The sequence below is a fragment of the Leptopilina boulardi genome, unplaced genomic scaffold (genome assembly GCF_019393585.1).
Source record: "Leptopilina boulardi isolate dan_hultmark-lab unplaced genomic scaffold, ZJU_Lbou_2.1 LbouV2_348, whole genome shotgun sequence".
NCBI classification, from domain to species: domain Eukaryota; kingdom Metazoa; phylum Arthropoda; class Insecta; order Hymenoptera; family Figitidae; genus Leptopilina; species Leptopilina boulardi.
Window position 1 is genome coordinate 199159 of NW_026137916.1, and position 19063 is coordinate 218221.

Consider the following 19063-nt stretch of genomic DNA (forward strand, 5'->3'; position numbering starts at 1 on the left):
CGTGTGCTAATATTTTATAAATTTTTATCATCATTATTGTTACGTCTCAAATAGAGAAATAACTAAAGAAATAATATTTTATTTTATTTGTGGCCGCTCGGTGATTCAGTGAATTCCTGTTTCATTTACACAGCAGAAGGCTCTGAGCTAAGGGTACAGGAAAGAAAGAGAATAGTGATTTTTAATGACAAGGTTACAAATTTATTTAGACAAACATTTAGAGTTATAAAATTGATCTTTGAGAGAGAGGGTATCCTGAAGCAACCATTCTTGAAATAAGGGGAAATCAGCATTCCACTGCAACAAGGAATGTAAAGGTTACTACAAATTTTTATAAGGAATTAGGAAGGATTTAGATAAAAAGTATTACAACTTACCTTGAAAATTTAGATGTAAGATGTATGAAAAAGGACCACTGTTGTGTCCTAATTATGATAGGAACTTCTGGTACCAGATATAGTTTGAGAGCTCACAGGAAGGTTGACGGGCCTTGGTGATGACCACAGGTCCGGAGTTCAGTTGATTGAATCAGCTCTTCTTGACGTAGAAACTTTTAACACTTGACACAGAGATTCTTCTAAGTCGAACTTGAGTATGAAATCGAGCAGAGTAACAACGCTTGTACTAGATTTCGTATGTGAACTGGTACCAAATATGAAGTAGAAGTAACTTGTATGATGAAAAGTTCTGAACTGGTAGATGTTATACGTATGAAGATGATTTGAGAACTAGTAGATGTTATACGTATGAAGATGTTTTGAGAACTAGTAGATGTTATACGTATGAAGATGTTTTGAGAACTGATCTCTCCATGAAAATGTAGTCCTTTTATACTGAGTTTTCGTAAGAGAATAGATAAATTTTATTAGTCGTACTATATATTTTTCGCCCTTATTTTGGAAGCCAAGTTGAGTCCTTCTCTCTCAGTTGAACGTAAAAAGGGGGGTGTGAACCATTCTAATACAAGATAGAAAGAGCACGACTACGGTTATTCGCAGCTGTACAAGAGCGTTTATGGTCTTCTAATGTGGTGATACCACAGGGGTTCGTCGCATAGGAAAATTGGAAAGAGAGCATTTATTACATCGTCTGATTTTAGTACATAGGGAAAATTAGAAAGAGATCATTTTGTTTTGTGGGAGTGTGAGCTCTTCTAGTGTCATAAAAGATTTTTCGCTTCTATTTGTATGTTTTAGAAATACAGTATACAGACGTAGAAGGATACAAAACGCAGGGGTCTTTTTATATATAAAAGAAAGATGTTTAGTTGCGCAACAAAAGGGCGGAAATTGAACATTTAAGAGAAAAGTATTTAGATGCGTATCAAAAACACGGGTGTTTGTCGCAGAGACATACAATTCGGTATTGATTAAAAGAATTCTTATAATTATAAATGTAAAAGTTACGGTGACGTGACATTATATATAGAATAACAATTTTAAAAAATTGCAAACCAATCCAATAAGTTTCAATTTTTGACTGATAAATTTTTAGAAAAAAATCACAGAAAATTAAAAGGCATTAAAATAAGCTGCAACGCTTATTATTTTAATCCAATTTTGCTTATTTTAATCCATTTTGGTATTAAAATAAGCAAAATTTGATTAAAATAATAAGTGTTGCAGCTTATTTTAATACCTTATAATTTTCTGTGATATCTATTAATAAAAAAATATAGTTCTCTCATTTTAAATAAAACGAAAAATTGACCTTGAAATGAAATTTATTATCTGAAAGGTCAAAAAGTTTCAAAGTCATTGTCCATCAGCGCGCAAAGGAAATATGTATCGGATTTAATGATGCGCATTATAATAGTGAATTATTTTTCTCTCTCTTTCTTTTAAAAAATTTCAAACTCTATATTATATTGTGCGGTGATTTTCAAATATAAGGTCAGTCATGTGGAAAAAATTTCATGTGGAAATGGTATGATGATTGACAAAAATTTCAGATTAAATTCAAGCATATCTAGGCAAATACAAATAAACAATGACAGTGAATGAAAAAAGAATCGAATGGGAGTGACTTGAAATCAATGGCTGATTACTGCACCGTGACCGTCACACAGTAGAGGTTCTGGGTCATCGATAGCCCACATTTGGAGTTGGTTCTACAACTTCTTTTCCATAAGACCTTCGTCATTATACTTATATATACACTAGAAACTAGTTTATATATATATATATATATATATATATATATATATATATATATATATATATATATGTTTTATTCTGGGTTGATCTTCATTGGAAAATCACATTCAATATATTATGAATTATTCTAGAAAAATAATTAGGGCACATAATTTATTTACATTATTATATTAAGTTGATTTTATGAAACTTTCATTTAATAGTTTTGTGTAATTTAAATTATCGTGATGAATTTATATTTAAATATTTATTGATATTATAATATTATAAGAATATGTTTATTGATATTATTATTATTATTATTTTAATTATTATTAATAATTAATATTACAATTTTTATTAGGTGTACTATTATTTATTATTTTTTATTTTACGAAGGAATTGGAAAATCTTCATAACCCTTAGTATTCTTTATTATTATTATTTGTGACGTGCTCTGCAGAAAGTGACCTAAATGATGCAAAAAATTTGAGGTTATGTTTATAAAGTTTGGAGTGAAAATACACAAAGAGGATCAACTTTCATTAAAAAGCATTAAACATTGAAAATCATCAATAAAAACTGATTTTGATTTTATATAATTAAAAAGAAACTTACAATCAAGGTAAAGCTATACCCAGATAGCACGTAAACTTTCAGCAACCTTGCGGCAAGCTTGCCGCGCAATATTGCCAACCTTGCACTGTAAGCTTCAAATGTCCCACCTGATCCAAGTTTGCATGGTAAGCTTACCGAAAGATTGCAGAGTAAGGTTGCTGCAAGATTGCAGTGTCAGGTTACTGCAATATTGCACAATAAGATTATCAAAAAATTGCTCAGTAAGCTTGCACGGTAAGCTTGCAGCAAGGTTGGTGCAAGGTTTCCAAATAACCTTGCTTTGAACCTAAAACAATTTTTTTTAGTGTTTCGTCTAATTTATATAATTTTATTATGTAAATTTTATTATATAAATTAGACGAAACATTTTTTTAAAACATTTAGGTTTAAAGCAAAGGTTTTTTTTGGTTCTTTCGGTAAGTTTACCATGTAAGCTTGGGTCAAGTGGGACATTTGAAGCTTGCCGTGCAAGGTTGGCAATATTGTGCGGCAAGCTTGCCGCAAGGTTGCTGCAAGCTTACGTGCTATTTGGGTAATAAACGTATAACCCAAAATATTTTGCTCCTTAGGTCCGTTTAGTAAATAAATTTTTTCTTCATTTGAACGTTCAGAACTTGAAATATGAACTATTAAACAATTTTTATTTAAAAAAAAAAAAATAATTTTTTTTGTTACAGATATACCGGACATTGTCCAACCCTTAAATTTCGAGTCGGTAAAAGATTTGGAGCGTGTACAGAAGAAATAATGAAAGTAAGTATATAAGTGCAATAATTTTTTGAGATGGTAATTATAAATATTATTATATTCTTTGACAAATATTAATGTCAATAAAGTAAGCAGAGCAGATACAACAGACACGTCGATGAAGTTCATAACCTTTTATGATCAACGAATTTAGAAAAAAGAAAAATCTTTCTGAACACCTATTATTATAATTTTTTGTCTTAAAAATTTTTTGCAACTTTTCTCATTTAACAATTTTTAAAAGAAAAAATTGTAGGTAAAAAATGAATTATTATTTTCCGAAAGGAAAATATATTTTTATGTTTTGGACACCATAAAAATGTTTTTTATTTTAATTTTTTTTCGTTTTTTAAACAAAAATAATGGAATTAAAAGAAAAATTTTACGAGGTCCAGAACATAAAAATCACCCTGTAGATTTTTTTTTTCAATCGTTGGTCATAAACTTTGTAAACTTCACCGACGTAAAATGTTTTGAGAGAAAACCTGCGGAGAAACATGTGGAATCACAACTATCACATGTCCTTAATTTTTAGGGTATTACATAATCTATGTCTGCAGAATCTGCTTTTCTAACTTTGACATTAAATATTAAAAAAATAGTATATAATAAAATTAATAATCAAGAAAAAATGAAGAAAAGTTAAATTAATGCCAAAATTTAAAACAAAATATTATTAACTTTTTTAACATGATATATTTTAAAAGTAATTAAATTTAATTTAATATAAAGTTAATACTTATCAAATTTAATAATTATTATTAAAATAATTAAAATTTATTCTATCTGGTTTAAATTAAATATATAAATTTATGATTATTAAAATAAATATAATAAAATAATTATACAATAAAATAAAAATAAATAATCATCAATAGGGCGAATAGGAATTTAACAATTTATCAGACAAAGTTTTGTGCAAATGGCTCATAATATTAATACAATAATCATTATATATATATATATATATATACAATTAATATTAAATTAAATGAAGGTCAGTGAAGTTCACCTGTACTACGACTATCGAAACTATTTTATTGCAATTTCTGGCACAAAATACACCGAAGAGTAGAAAAAAATTGACAACCCGATTTGAGTAGAGGAAGACCTCTATTACCAACATTTAAGCGCTATTCGTCATAAAATATTTTCAAAAAAATTCAATTTTTCTTAGGCAGAATATTTTTAAGCAATTTCTTGCAAAAAATACACCGAAAAGTGTAGAAAAAAATTGACAACCCGTTACGAGTAGAGGAAGACCTCTATTACCAACATTAAAGCGCTTTTGGTCATAAAATATTTTCAAAAAAATTCAATTTTTCTTAGGCAGACTATTTTATTGCAATTTCTGGCACAAAATACACCTAAAAGAGTAGAAAAAAATTGACAGCCCGATACGAGTAGAGGAAGACCCCTATTACCTACATTAAAGCGCTTTTCGTCATAAAATATTTTCAAAAAAATTCAATTTTTCTTAGGCAGACTATTTTATTGCAATTTCTGGCACAAAATACACAGTAAAGAGTAGAAAAAAATTGACAACCCGATTTGAGTAGAGGAAGACCTCTATTACCAACATTTAAGCGCTTTTCGTCATAAAATATTTTCAAAAAAATTCAATTTTTCTTAGGCGGAATATTTTTAAGCAATTTCTTGCAAAAAATACACCTAAAAGAGTAGAAAAAAATTGACAGCCCGATACGAGTAGAGGAAGACCCCTATTACCTACATTAAAGCGCTTTTTGTCATAAAATATTTTCAAAAAAATTCAATTTTTCTTAGGCGGACTATTTTAAAGCAATTTCTTGCACAAAATACACCTAAAAGTGTAGAAAAAAATTGACAGCCCGATACGAGTAGAGGAAGACCCCTATTACCTACATTAAAGCGCTTTTTGTCATAAAAAATTTTAAAAAAAATTCAATTTTTCTTAGGCAGACTATTTTAATGCAATTTCTTGCAAAAAATACACCGAAAAGTGTAGAAAAAAATTGACAACCCGTTACGAGTAGAGGAAGACCTCTATTACCAACATTAAAGCGTTTTTCGTCATAAAATATTTTCCAAAAAATTCAATTTTTCTTAGGCAGACTATTTTAATGCAATTTCTGGCACAAAATACACTTAAAAGTGTAGAAAAAAATTGACACCCCGATACAAATAGGAGAAAAACCCTATAACCACCCTTAAGGCAACCCCTATGAAGAAAACATTCATAAAAATATCAATTTTTCTTAGACAAACAATTTTATTACAAATTCTCGCACAAAATACACGTAAAAGCGTAGAAAAAACTTGACATATCGAATTTGCAATGTAATTGTGTGTGTAATGAAATCTAAATTTTTTTTGAAAAATGTCAATGTTGGGGATTATACTATGGGTGTTTTTCTAATTAATTTGAGATTGAACTTAAGTTTTTTTGTTAAGTATAATTTTTGTTTAAAGTTTTTTGTAATGTTTTGTTGTGTTTATGCAGTATTTTAGTTTTTAAAATTTCTATGATCGTAATCGATGTGAACTTCACCGACTTTAAAATAAGTGTAGAAATAAATAATAATTTATATTCAAAAAAAGCCAGTGCTTGCACAAAACTTTGTCTGATTCAAGTAAGTAAATGCTGTTTTATCTGCCAGGAACTACTCGAGAAAAATATTTTGAAGACAGGACCTTATAGACCAAATGTTGGTGCAGAGGAAATAATAACTATTCCCAATGAGAAAGACATTAGAAGAGATTGGAAGAATGACGGTCAATATTTTAAAACGACACCATACATCTTAGGGTATACAGGTACAAACATTTTAATTTTTACTACAGTCAAACCTCGCCAAGTGAGACGGAATGAAAAAAAAAGAATATTATCAAGGTCCCACTTAACCAAGTTTTACTGTACACAAATTTAAAAAATAATAAAATCAATATATAATTATTAGTAATAATAAAATAAATATAATAATATTATTAGTAATAATAATAATAATTATTATTATTATGACTCATTATTACAATAAGAAAGTGAATATATTTTTAAAAAATTAAGTACCCAAGAAGCACGTAATATAACCTCAATATCAAGGTAATATTACATGTAAGATTCGTAATATAACGTTGTAATATTACAGTAATCTTATAGTGATCTTAAAATGTCCGCCTCAAGGTAATATTACCAGTAATGTTACTGTAATATTACGCGCTAATATTAAGGTAATATTACAGTAATATTGCAGTAATATTATACCGTAATATTAAGGTAATATTACAAGAGAATATTACAGTAATATTATGGGAACATTTCTTTACGAAAAAAATCTACCCATCCAGGGAATCGAACCCCGAACTCAAAGCACACGAGTCCAGAGTTTTACCAACAAGCCAAATTGACTTATAATATATTTACGTTTTTTATGCTTTATGAATAACTCAAATCAGTCTGTAATATTACTGTAATATTACCGTTAATATTACAGTAATATTACCTTGAGGCGGACATTTTAAGATCACTGTAAGATTACTGTAATATTACAGCGTTATATTACGAATCTCACGTGTAATATTACCTTAATATTGAGGATATATTACGTGCTTCTTGGGTAAGTCAATATTGAATAAAAAATAAAATTTTCTTTTCAGGTTATATTCCTGGTTTCAACAATAAATATGGCTTGCCATTTATGAGGGCTGTTGAGGAAGGTGCTAAAGACTGGCGTGAAACACAAAGTAAATTACGAGCACGAAGGGATTCAATGAGGGCTTACGCGGAAAGAAGAGATCCACGAAATCTTTTATCACGCGTTCGACAGGACAATGTACAAGTTGAGAAAGATCATGGTCATCATCATCATCATCATCACAAAGAAAGAAAATTCTTTGGTAACTCTTTAAAAAGTAATTGACTAACTCATCCTTTATTGTATATGACAATAATAGTACATTGTACAACTAGTGGGGAAAGTGGATGATTTTTCGAGAGTGAAGTTTGCTGCCCGAGCGTAGCGAGTGTAGCAATCACTTGAGAAAAATCATTCTTTCCCACGTGTCGCACACGACGTTTTCTCCAACGCCTCGCGAGGAAATGCATTTTTATAAATTAGTAAGAATTCCACGCGACTTTTTCGGAATTAGATGCTTTTCCTCTTTAAGAGCCCTCGTTTCGTACTTCATGTGGAGTTAAATTATTTATTAAATCACTAATATCGTCATCGATATCAAAGTCCATCTTCTCACAAAAATTAAAACGAAAAATCAGAACAAAACTGTCAACATTATTTTGTAATAAGCAACACTATAGTCGTTTTCGTGAATGTGAGCACACTCAGAGTTAAAACTTTAATCACGCAGTTCATTCAAGTTACGTTAGATGTCGCTAGTAATAAGTTCTTCTATTTATTTTATTTCTTTAAATTACAAAGAAATCTAATCCTACGTGAAGTCAAATCAGATCACTCAGATCAAAGAAAAACTAAAAAAATATTACGATTTACTTTCCCCACGCTCGGCCGAGAAGTTAATTAATGTTCAACTTTCCCAATACTTTTCTAACCAAGAAAGTTGCACTTTCAGAGCAGGCGTTGGAGAAAATTACTTTTTTCATTCGATTTATTTTATTATATATATATTATACGACCACAGTCGTTGCCAACTAGTTTTAAAAAAAATTATCCATATATCTATGCGGAAATGATTTTGAAAATAATCACGAAAAAAAGAATTTTATTAAAATTTGTAATATTGTAAAATATGAATTTAAAGATTGTACATGAAATTCACAATAGAAAATATTTTTAAAAAAAACTTTTTTTTCTGAAATTTATTTCGAATTTGAAATTGTTTTATATTATTTATTTATTTTAAACGAGTTTACAAAAGAGAAAAATAAAAAGATAATAAAAATGAAAATAAAAAAATTTTATTTTTGAATTTTTATTTTTTTAATAGAAATTTTTGAAAATTGATATATAATTAATTGTTTGGAATCATGAAAAATGTACTTAAAAAAAATAACAATTTTAGCAGAATTCTTTTTTTATTTCGCAATATTAGTATCTTGAAAATCATTTCTGCAATAAGTATTTTACAATTTTTTTTTAAAAATTAGTCTACAACTTAGGTCGAAATATAATTAATTTTTAATTTCTTAATTATTAAAGTATAATCAGAGTGACCACTGAAATTTAAAAAAAAAAATACCTCTTATATTTCTTCTCTCTAAATCTGAATAAGTGAAATTTCACTTAAAATGTGTCAAAAGTCTTCCACGTAGAAAAATAAGTGTATATGCACTTTTAAATAAGTGGTTTTCACTCAAAAATAAGTGAAGTTTCACTTATTTTTAAGTGCATATACACTTATTTTTCTACGTGGAAGACTTTTGACACATTTTAAGTGAAATTTCACTTATTCAGATTTAGAGAGTTGGTTTTCGAACGATAAAAAATATTTTCCCCGTCTAAAGTTGAATAAACTTTTAAAAACACAAATTATTTTTTTTTTTTAAATACTTTACACATTAAATATATAATTACAATAGTCACTTTTTTGTAAAAAAAAAGAAAATTAATATAGTATTTTACAATTTTTTAGTAGAAAAACAATTGCATGTAATTATTATTTATTTAAAAAAATTTTTATCTCTTACCTTTGTCAGCAACCGATATATCATATTCTTTTTCGACTATATTATAGATGTGCAGGAAACACACGCAATTTAAAAATATAATCAAAATTAAAATAATATAATCAAAAAACAAAATGAACTTCTAAAAATTTAAGCGACCGCGATTTTAAGAATTGCGAACACTCCTGATACAAAAAATTTACTAAAATAACAAAAACTAATTTCAACACTTATAAAAAAAATTCAAGCACTCTCGAAATCAACTTCAAATGGAAAAAATATATAAAATATACACTACCGTTGACCAAGTGTCTATAAACAGGTCAATAATTCACGAATTGCAAAAAAAAAATTAAACCCTCTAAAGCTTTTTTGATCGTGAATTGAAAAAATTCGAGCACTCCTGAAGGTATTTAGCAGCATGTGATTGTTAGGTCACGTGACCGACGCAATATTAATTTTTTCATCCACTTTTCTTTTCTTAAATGATTTCGGATGAAATTTTGTGGACAAGTCTAAAATATGATAAGAAAGGGCAGTGAGGTGCGAAACTATTGATATTTATTGATAAAACATTGGTAAATTGTTAGAAAAATTGAGGTTAGGAATGACGTCACTGTTGGGATTTTCTAATAAATTCCAATTATTTTAACGATTTTAACAATAATATCAACACTTACACACCTCATTGACCTTCTTTATCTACAAAATATCAACAGAATTAATTAATTTGTTACTTACGAGAAAATTGTCGAAAAAATTAACATTGCTGTGATCACGTGACACGAACCCAACAATCACATGCTGCGTTCTGAACTTCCACGAGCTTCACGCCGCTAACACAAAATATGCCCATGTTTCGTTGATAATAATTAATAACACAAAAACAAATTACCCGCGAAACTCAAAATTAATTATTTTGTTTAAAAAAAAAAAAAATCATTTTGACAATTTGAAAGATACGCAGCACAACACTTGGCAACGTTGCTTCTTGTGGGTTAGGTATAGAAAAAGCGCGAAATTCAAAATTCAAAGATTCATAATAATAAATAATAATTAATAAATATTACTTTAATAATAAATTTATTATTGAAAATTTTGAAAAATGATATTGATAAAGTTAATTTAATAATGTTATAATTTTCTTACACATTTCAGGAAAATGTATAAAAAAAATTATAATATTTAGTAAAATATGTAATAAAAAATTAATTATTAATTTAAATTCTTTTTTATTTTAGTTTTAAATTGAATTAAAATTAAAAATTAAATTTATTGAATTAATTTTAATTGATTAAAATGAAAAAGTAAATTAATTTAATTCATTTTGTAATTTTATTAAATAAAATTAACAAAACCGTCTCAATATCGCAGTAGTTTTTTATTATTATAATAATATCTGTTTACACTATTTTATAAAAATGCAATGAATATTTTTCTTCTTCTTATAATAAAATAATAAATAAGATTCATAGGATAATGAAAGAAAAATATAATTCAAACTCAATGAAATTAGATTATAGACACTGTACATGACAACTTCCCTGAATATATAAAATGCAATAAAAAGTATAATTAAAAAATTTTAATAGCAAGAAATTAATAAAAATTTCTAAACCTCGATTTATTTTTTCCAAAAAATGGAAAACAATTTAAAAATGTAAAAACTTTACAGATGACACGAAACGGAACGGGGGGAATATAAATACAACGTTGCCAAGCGTTACGCTAGTACTACGTGAATAAAATGAAAACTTAAATAGTGATTGTTTTGACTAGCAATGTAGGGAGAGAACCTCCTTAATATTTTTTTTACCACGTGTTTAAAAAAAAAAATCAAGACATGAATTCCAACTGATTGAAATTGCCTTTGCAATTTTTTAATTTTAATGCAAACTGTATAAACACACAAAAAAATTACCAGAAATTTTACTAATTATTATATTATTAAGAGAAATAAATTTTTGATATTGAATAAAATAAATATAATTATAATTCTAGATGAAAATTCTTTTCTCCCGGATTTCAGTGGTCATTGTAATAAATCAAATAAAAAAAAGCAAAACTAAAATTTACCTTCATTTTGAAACATTACTAACATTTTTTTTTTCTAATCGAGAAATTATGCATAAATTACATATTTTTTATTTATTTTTTTTATTATATTTAAAAAATTGACAGGACAAAACCTTTCGTACATTAATGCTTTTTAAAATTAAATTCATTTACAATGAATTAACAATATTATAAATAACGAATTCCATCATTTTTTTTTTTTATTTCTGAAGAATATAATTATTAAAGAACAATTTTTTTTTTGTTATCAGATCATCACGTGTCACCGGAACGACCACCAATTGTCGGATACACGGGACACATTCCAGGGGCAAAGGGTGAGGTATCACTTTCAAAAAGGTATACTCAAGCAGCGAAAAAAGGTTTGGAACTCCTTCAAAAGGAACGCGATGATCGATTCAGCAGAATTAAAGATTCAAATACAATTCAAAGGGTTTTAGACGCTAATTATCTTGACGAAACAGGACACACGAGGGCTTAATAATAATTAGCGAGAAATTTATCATAAAATCTAAATTGAAAAAATAAAAACAAAAAGAATTTCTCTTTACAACTTTTTGATAAAGAAAAAAAAATTGTATATCAGTGCTTTAGTTATCGTCAATTTCATTGAAAATTACTTAAAAATATTTTCTGAAACAAATAAAAATTATGTTTTTTCGATTTTAAATAATTATTTTTATTCAAATAATAAATTATAATAATAATTTTTTTATTGCTTTAAATTCTCAAATTACTTATATGACGATTACTAAAGCAAAGTTGACAAAAAAAAAAACTTGATAATTTCATTTAAAATAAAAAACAATAATTAATTATTTGTTATTTTACGAGTAATTAAAAATAATTATTTCTTTTTATCATAAAATAAAAATTAAAAATAACTCAATTGGATTAAAAAAGAAAAACATCAAAAAAAAAAAAAAAACTCAAAAAGTTGTAAAGAAAAAAAAATATTGAAAGGAATAATAAACCTCCAAGGCTATATAAAAAGTTAAAAAGATCGAGAAAAGAATTACACTCAAATCTCAAAATATGTGCCTATTCCAAATCTTTTCGCAAAATTATGAAAGGATCTGTACATTGATTCCGTCCATATAGTGAAAACTTGAAAATTTCTTTCTTTTTTTTTTTTAAATAACAACAGTTATTATTTGTACTTATATTATTTATTTATAATTATTATTTTTTTACTTATAAATATTAGTTATTATTGTAAATTAGTTATTTTTGTAAATATTAAATATTCAATCACACTGCATCGATTGTAAAAGAACAATCTAAGCCATTATTTTAACTATTCAATGATCTTTTTTTTTTTCTTTTTTTTTTTTTTGAATTTTTAAATAATTATTCTTCAACGAATTTCCAATTGGAAACGTAACGAAGAAAAATGAAATTGTACTTACAATATGTGCTAGTAATTCTTTTCGACATTATCGACAAGAATAATACATAGCCAATGTGTAAAGTAGTAGCTTTAAGAAATATTAATAATTATTATTATTAAAAGCTAGTAATATAATTATGTAAATAAAAATTAAACAAATGAAAAACAAATCATGTAAAGACACAATAAATACTCTTATTCACAATATTTATGTTGACTTTTCATACATTATTTACAAAAAAAAAGTACAAATGCATTAAATTAATAATAATAATAATAATAATAATAAAAAAGATTAAGGCATTTTATACGTCTCTGATTACAAGAAAAATAGAAAAATATAAATAGAAAAAATTTTTGAAAGACATTTTACTAATTTTTTTTTTTTTATTCTGTCAAGCAGAACTATTTAGTGGATAAAATAGATTTGTTTTTTAAATTTTCAAAATTTGTCATTATCACATAGAGGATTACTATAATAATCTAAAATATTATTTAATCAATAAATTTTAATATTAATTACGTATTGGAATCCTGCCAATTCGTTCTGCCTCAAATTCAAAAGTTTTTTTCCATATTTCCAAAGTCAAAGTATTTTTTCCATATGACAATGCCATGAGTCGTGCAAATACCATTAATGTATGTAAATTATCACCTGTAAAAGATTTATTTACCTGTCGCATCTTCACAAAATCCTCTTGTATAATCTGTTGGGAAAAATAGATTTTTTTTTTCAAATCACATTTCAACACCTTCCGTTGATATATAATCGTATCTCAATTTCCCTTTAATATATAATCGTAACTCGAAGCTCAGTTCAATATGATTTTATCGTGAATTTAATTTAATTATATAGGTACTTTATATTTATTTTCATAACCTTATAAAATCTACTTGATAAAATATTCTGAATGAATTTTTTAAATTTTAATATATTGTTATTAACTATAATTTCTTCTTTTGAAATAAAGTTTTTTTTAATTATGTCATTAATCTATTTCAAACAAATTATTAAATTTAATTCTTTTATTTAAATTAACGTAAAGAAATGATGAACAATTTGTTTAGATTTTTAGTTAATTTTAATTCTTCTTCTTATTTTTTATTGAAATACTGAAAAAAAGATTTGAAAAATATTTAATAAAATAAATAAAAATACAATAAAATTTATTAATTTTTTTTTTGCCTATTTATTTAATATTCATTCAATATTTAATATTTAATATTTAATTTTTATTTTACGAAAACTTAAATGAGAATTATAATAATTATTATGTTTAAATTTGAGATACGATTATATTAAATGGAAATTAAGAGACGATTTTATTATTCGGAAAATGAGCTACGTTCATATTAAACTGAGCTCCGAGTTATGATTATATAGTTAATTATATAATAATAATAATTTATTTAAACAAATAAAAATTAATCTAACTTCTCCCTCCATTTAAAATTTCTTTTAAAATTAAAAATTTCTTTCTCATTTAAAATTTAAAACCATTTCCAAAAACGAAAATTTTATTATTTGAAAATGTTAAAATTCAAAATCCATACTTCTGATTGTTTAGAATTATGGAAGAAAACGGTAAAAAAAATTAGAGATGAAAAATTACGTAAATTATGAGGATTGTTTCATTTTTTAAAAATGGAAAAATTTGGAAAAATTTAATAAACCGAATAATTTTTGATCCTAAATAATAGCAGAAAAAAATTTGTCACCTGCCAAGAACGTAAATTTAGATAGATTAAAATTTTACTGATCTCTTTCCTTAAATTAATTAAAGAAAAAACACACAACAGCTCTAACGAAAAATCAATAAACTAATCCTAATAATAAAGTAAGAAATAAATTAATATCTTATAATTTAAAGCATTAATTAATATCTGTAAATTCCATTAATTAAATTTCAATAATTGTCTTACCTTTGTCATTTGATCATTAAACTCAAAGTTTCCATGCCTTAAAATATTCAAATACTGTCTGATATTATTCAATCTAGTTTCATCCTTCAAATATTGTTTAGCTGCCTCAAGCACTTGTGGATAAACATTAACTGATTCTTCGTCAACTTTAAGTGGTACTTGTGTGGCACACTGAAAATAAAAATTTTATTTTCATGTTAAATATAAAACAAAACAAAATGAACAACTAGAAAAAACTTTAATAATAATTTAATTAAACTTATTACTGGTATGAAAGATTTATTCTCGGATAAAATTAAAATTGGAATGTCCGTTTCATAATCCACCATGTAAAATTGAAAATCATAAGAAATTTTCTGAAACTGAACGAGTTTGTTGAGTGTATCATAATTTGTTCTTCCACAAGGTGTAACATGGCCCATTGTTAAACATGTTTCATCAATTACAAGATGTGTATTATCACTTAATTGTAAAACTCCACTTGTCAATCTGTTACATTGATAATCCTTCCTTTAAATAAAGGAAAAAGTAATTTATTAAATAAATTCATTTCTAAAAAATTTATTAATGTAACTAAATAACTATTAATAAATAAAATAAATGAATTAAAAAATAAATTAGTTAAATAATTTACTTAAATATCCAATATAATTGAATAATTTATTTTTAAAAATAAAGAAAATCCCCTTACTTTGGAGTAAAACTCAAATCGTTAAGACTCTCCAGAGTTAATTCTAAGTAATGACTTTTTGGTATTAATTGTGATATAACGCCGTAAAGCTCTTTTGGAAAATTTTTACATTTTTCCAATGGAAATTTAGTTAAATTAATCGGAAAATTACCAAGACAGAGACAATCTTTTCTCATGTATCTGTAACAAAAAAATAAAATTTTAATTTTAAATTCAGTGAAAAAAAAACCTTTTTTTTATAAAGATTATTTGTTAAATATTAATATTTTCAATTTAATATTATTTATAAATAATAATTAAAAGATTTAAAAAATTTGAAGATTATATTTAAAAATCAGAGTAAATTGAAACTAACATTGAAGAAATCAAATGACAAATTAAGTATTCAGCTGCGAGTATGTCATCGAATAAGAGTTTACTCAAAAACATTTGTAAATCGCTTCGAATTAATTCAGCTTTTGACATAATTACTGGATCACGACAAATTGTATTTTTCTTTAATGGTATAACTTTTATTGCATGCAATCGTGGAACCATGGAAACAGGTGGATTATGAGTTTGTATTTCCATATCGTCCATAGATTCATCGACAGCATTAACAGTACACTGAGCTGGATCGAGAGATAAAAAACCAATAATATCAACCACATCATTTAGCTTGTGTGTCTCTTCATTTTCATAAACCTAGAATGAAAAAAACTTTTCAAAATTTGAGTGAAAAAAAAATTTAATATTGAAAAACATTTTTTTCTAAAAAAAAAAATACTGAAGTATTTTTAATTTACTAGAGGACAGGCCTCGGATCAACTTTAAGGCGCAAAAAAGTCGTTTTAGTCGATTTACATTAAAAAAAAAAGTCGAAAAAGTCGATTTTGTTATTTCAATTAAATTTAATAAGTATTTTACATGTGCCTGAAATTCTGAACGTTCAAATGAACAAAATCATTTTTTTGTTGTCTATAAATTATTTGAAAATTACAACAGTAATTAAAAAAATAAAAAAGTACATTAAACATTCAATATTCAAATTTTTTCGTTCATTTGTACGTTTAGAACTTTAGGAACATTATTTTACTTTATATAACTAATGTTATTAGATATTAAATTCATTTTTTTAATTCCTCAATTTTAATTAAGTAGAACAAATTTCTAAAAAAAAAAAATCTCAAATCAATTCAATTTTAAAGTTTTTATTTGAAACTTTTTTTAATAATTGAATTTTTAAAGAAATATTAAAATGAATTAAAAAAATTGAATTTCGAAAGAGTTATAATTGAAATTATTAAATTTCAGAAAGTTTTAGATGGAAAATTTTAAAAATAATTAAATATTTAAAGGTTTTAAATTGAAATTTTTGGTAATTTTATTTGCCAATTTTTTTTGTAAATTGTAAATAATTTTTAAATTTCCTAAAATTTTTAATTGATAAATAGTTTAAGATAATTGAATTTGTGAAGAATTTCAACATTAAAATTATTAAAAATAATTAATTTAGTGAAGAATTTTAGTTAAAAATTTGTTAAATAATTAAAATAAAAAAGATCTAAAGACGATCTGAAGATTTGCATTGTATACTAAAAAACGTATTTTGTTTAACCATTTTTTTAAAAAATGTAAAAAAAAAGAAAGAAAAAGTTGCATTTTATTAAAATAAGTCGAAAAAAGTCGTATAATCCGAGGCCTGAACTTATAAAAAAATTATTTCAAAAAAAATAATTTAATTTTCCACTAAATTAATAATTTTCCTTAATAAAAAAAGGTTTAACTGTTTTAGTTAAAATTTTAAAGGAAAAAATAAATTTTTGTATGTCCGTCAATCGCTTACAATTTTAATTAAAATAAATTATTATAAAATGAACAAACCTTCACGATACAAGCTTTTCCATCTTGATTTGGTATTGGAAAATTTAATAAATGTTCCTTGGACACAATTCTTGATGTTGTTTCGTTATTTTTCGAATTTTCCATTGTACCCTCATCAGTGTCTGATGTTTTTTCTTTCTTTTTAGTTGGTTCTGAACAATCCATTGATTCTTCCTCAACAGTTTCGTGTGTTCTTTTATTTACACTCCTCTCTACACTGGCAATATCAATAATTGGTCCTTTACTATTCGCCCAATTATTTAATCCAGGAATTGATATAACAAAAAAAGGCTGACGCTCCGAGTGTTTGTTTCTCGGCGAATTCATAGAAACTTCCTCATGGGACTAAAAAATATCAAAAAATTTTATGCAATTCTCTAGTCAATGAATTTCTACATTTTTTTTGTAAATTACATTTTACAAAAAAGACAATAAAAATAAAAAAAAATTCATAAAAAGTATTTTAAAAAAACCTGAATTATTAAATAGATAATAAAGTATTTTCAAAATAATATTGAATAGAAAAAAAATATTTAATAAGATAAAAAAAAAAAATTAGTAAAATTATTAAATTAATATTTATTATTAAAAAGAAATTGTGAGCAGCATCATACATGAGATAGACTACGCTTAAAGTATCTCACACCTGTAACTACTCTTTATAATTTACTATTTGCCATTCATCATGTCCGGAACGTCTATAAAAATTCAACGGGACTGATTGATGATTCCCTTCATGGCAATTTGAATCATAGATTTTTTTTTTTTTTTTACGAAAATAAAAATAAAACATTTTTTTTTTTTTGAATAATAATTATTAATAAATTGTTACCGAACATTGTATTAAATCCATAAACATGCCACTTCGAATTGAAGATGCGCCAGTATTTGTGTCTCTAACTTCGAAATTTTCATAATAATATTCTGGATTAAAAATATCTTGAATCATTCCACGAAATTTGACTAGTTGACCTTCTTTAAAATAATCCAAAGATGAACTATTCAAACAAGGAATTTCCTCAAATACATTTAAATTTTCAAGATGCTGCTTGCAATTCAATTGATTTGACATGAAATGTTCTCTGGTCCATTCTTTCACGTTCATTGCTAAAAAAAAAAAAAAAAAACGGTAAACGAGAAAATTAACCCAAATCTTACTTACCTTTGAAATTTGATTTTCTTAAACATGTACAAAATTTATGACAAATAACATTGAGAAGGTAAATACATAATTTAATCAAAATAAATATTGTTATGTAAACATTTACACGTGATGTAGATATAAAAGAACAAAAGATTTTTAAAAATATTATATTCCAAATATGTTTTAATCTCATAGAAAGCCAATTGTCTTTACACTTACTAATTATTATTTATAGAACAATTGTTGTTAAAATAATAATGTCATGTTATTAAAATTATAATTAAATTAATAAAAAATATAAATCAGTAATATAATATACTCACTCATTTTTGGAGGTTATAAAAAATTGAGATTCTTTAATTTTTTATTCAAATCACTGAAAAAGATACACCTGTTTATAAAATACACATTGAAATTGTCTTAAAAACAATTTTAATTAATATAAACAATAATTTTGTTTTGGAATAATATAAATAAATGTTGTACACGACAAAGGATAAAAATGCGTGTAAAAGCGCGCGAACTTGCGTATATATAAATAGTTCCAGTAATACCAATAGAACTTATAAAAAAAAAAGATTGGTATCATTGAAGAAAAAACGCGGATTTTTCAAAATGTAAAATCAATATCTACTAATTACGCTTCATTTTTATAAAAAATACATAATAATAATTAATAATAAATTTATTGAAGTACCTAATTAAATATATAATAATAACAATAATAATAATAATAATAATCTCCATACCCAAATAAATTAACAATCAATTAATGCAAAAAAAAACAAATATTAAAATAAATTTTTAAAAATTGAATTTTTTTTTTAATTTAATGTTTTAGAAAATGCGAATGCGT

General features: G+C 25.0%; 2 protein-coding genes across 5 annotated transcripts in view; one reads left to right on the forward strand and one right to left on the reverse strand.

The window, feature by feature from the left end:
• Positions 1 to 12791, forward strand: part of LOC127286116 (protein FAM166B-like) — a 25051-nt gene extending 12260 nt beyond the window's left edge. For 2 of the 4 annotated variants that reach the window (XM_051312425.1, XM_051312428.1), the window contains exons 2-5: positions 3431 to 3506; positions 6140 to 6296; positions 7137 to 7391; positions 11448 to 12791. In XM_051312425.1, the coding sequence (XP_051168382.1) occupies positions 3431 to 3506; positions 6140 to 6296; positions 7137 to 7391; positions 11448 to 11677 (718 nt within the window). In that variant the 3' untranslated portion in view covers positions 11678 to 12791. The remainder of the gene's footprint in view (positions 1 to 3430; positions 3507 to 6139; positions 6297 to 7136; positions 7392 to 11447) is intronic. The other 2 variants (XM_051312427.1, XM_051312426.1) reach the window with 2 other exon arrangements.
• LOC127286115 (mini-chromosome maintenance complex-binding protein) lies at positions 12762 to 18742 on the reverse strand. Its single transcript, XM_051312424.1, has 8 exons — positions 18531 to 18742; positions 17896 to 18170; positions 17064 to 17408; positions 15556 to 15884; positions 15201 to 15380; positions 14776 to 15019; positions 14510 to 14680; positions 12762 to 13293 (listed from the first exon to the last, which is right to left on the reverse strand). Exons 1-8 carry the CDS (start codon positions 18532 to 18534, stop codon positions 13102 to 13104), a joined length of 1740 nt encoding a protein of 579 aa, XP_051168381.1. The 5' UTR covers positions 18535 to 18742; the 3' UTR covers positions 12762 to 13101.
• Between the last annotated feature and the right edge of the window lie 321 nt (positions 18743 to 19063).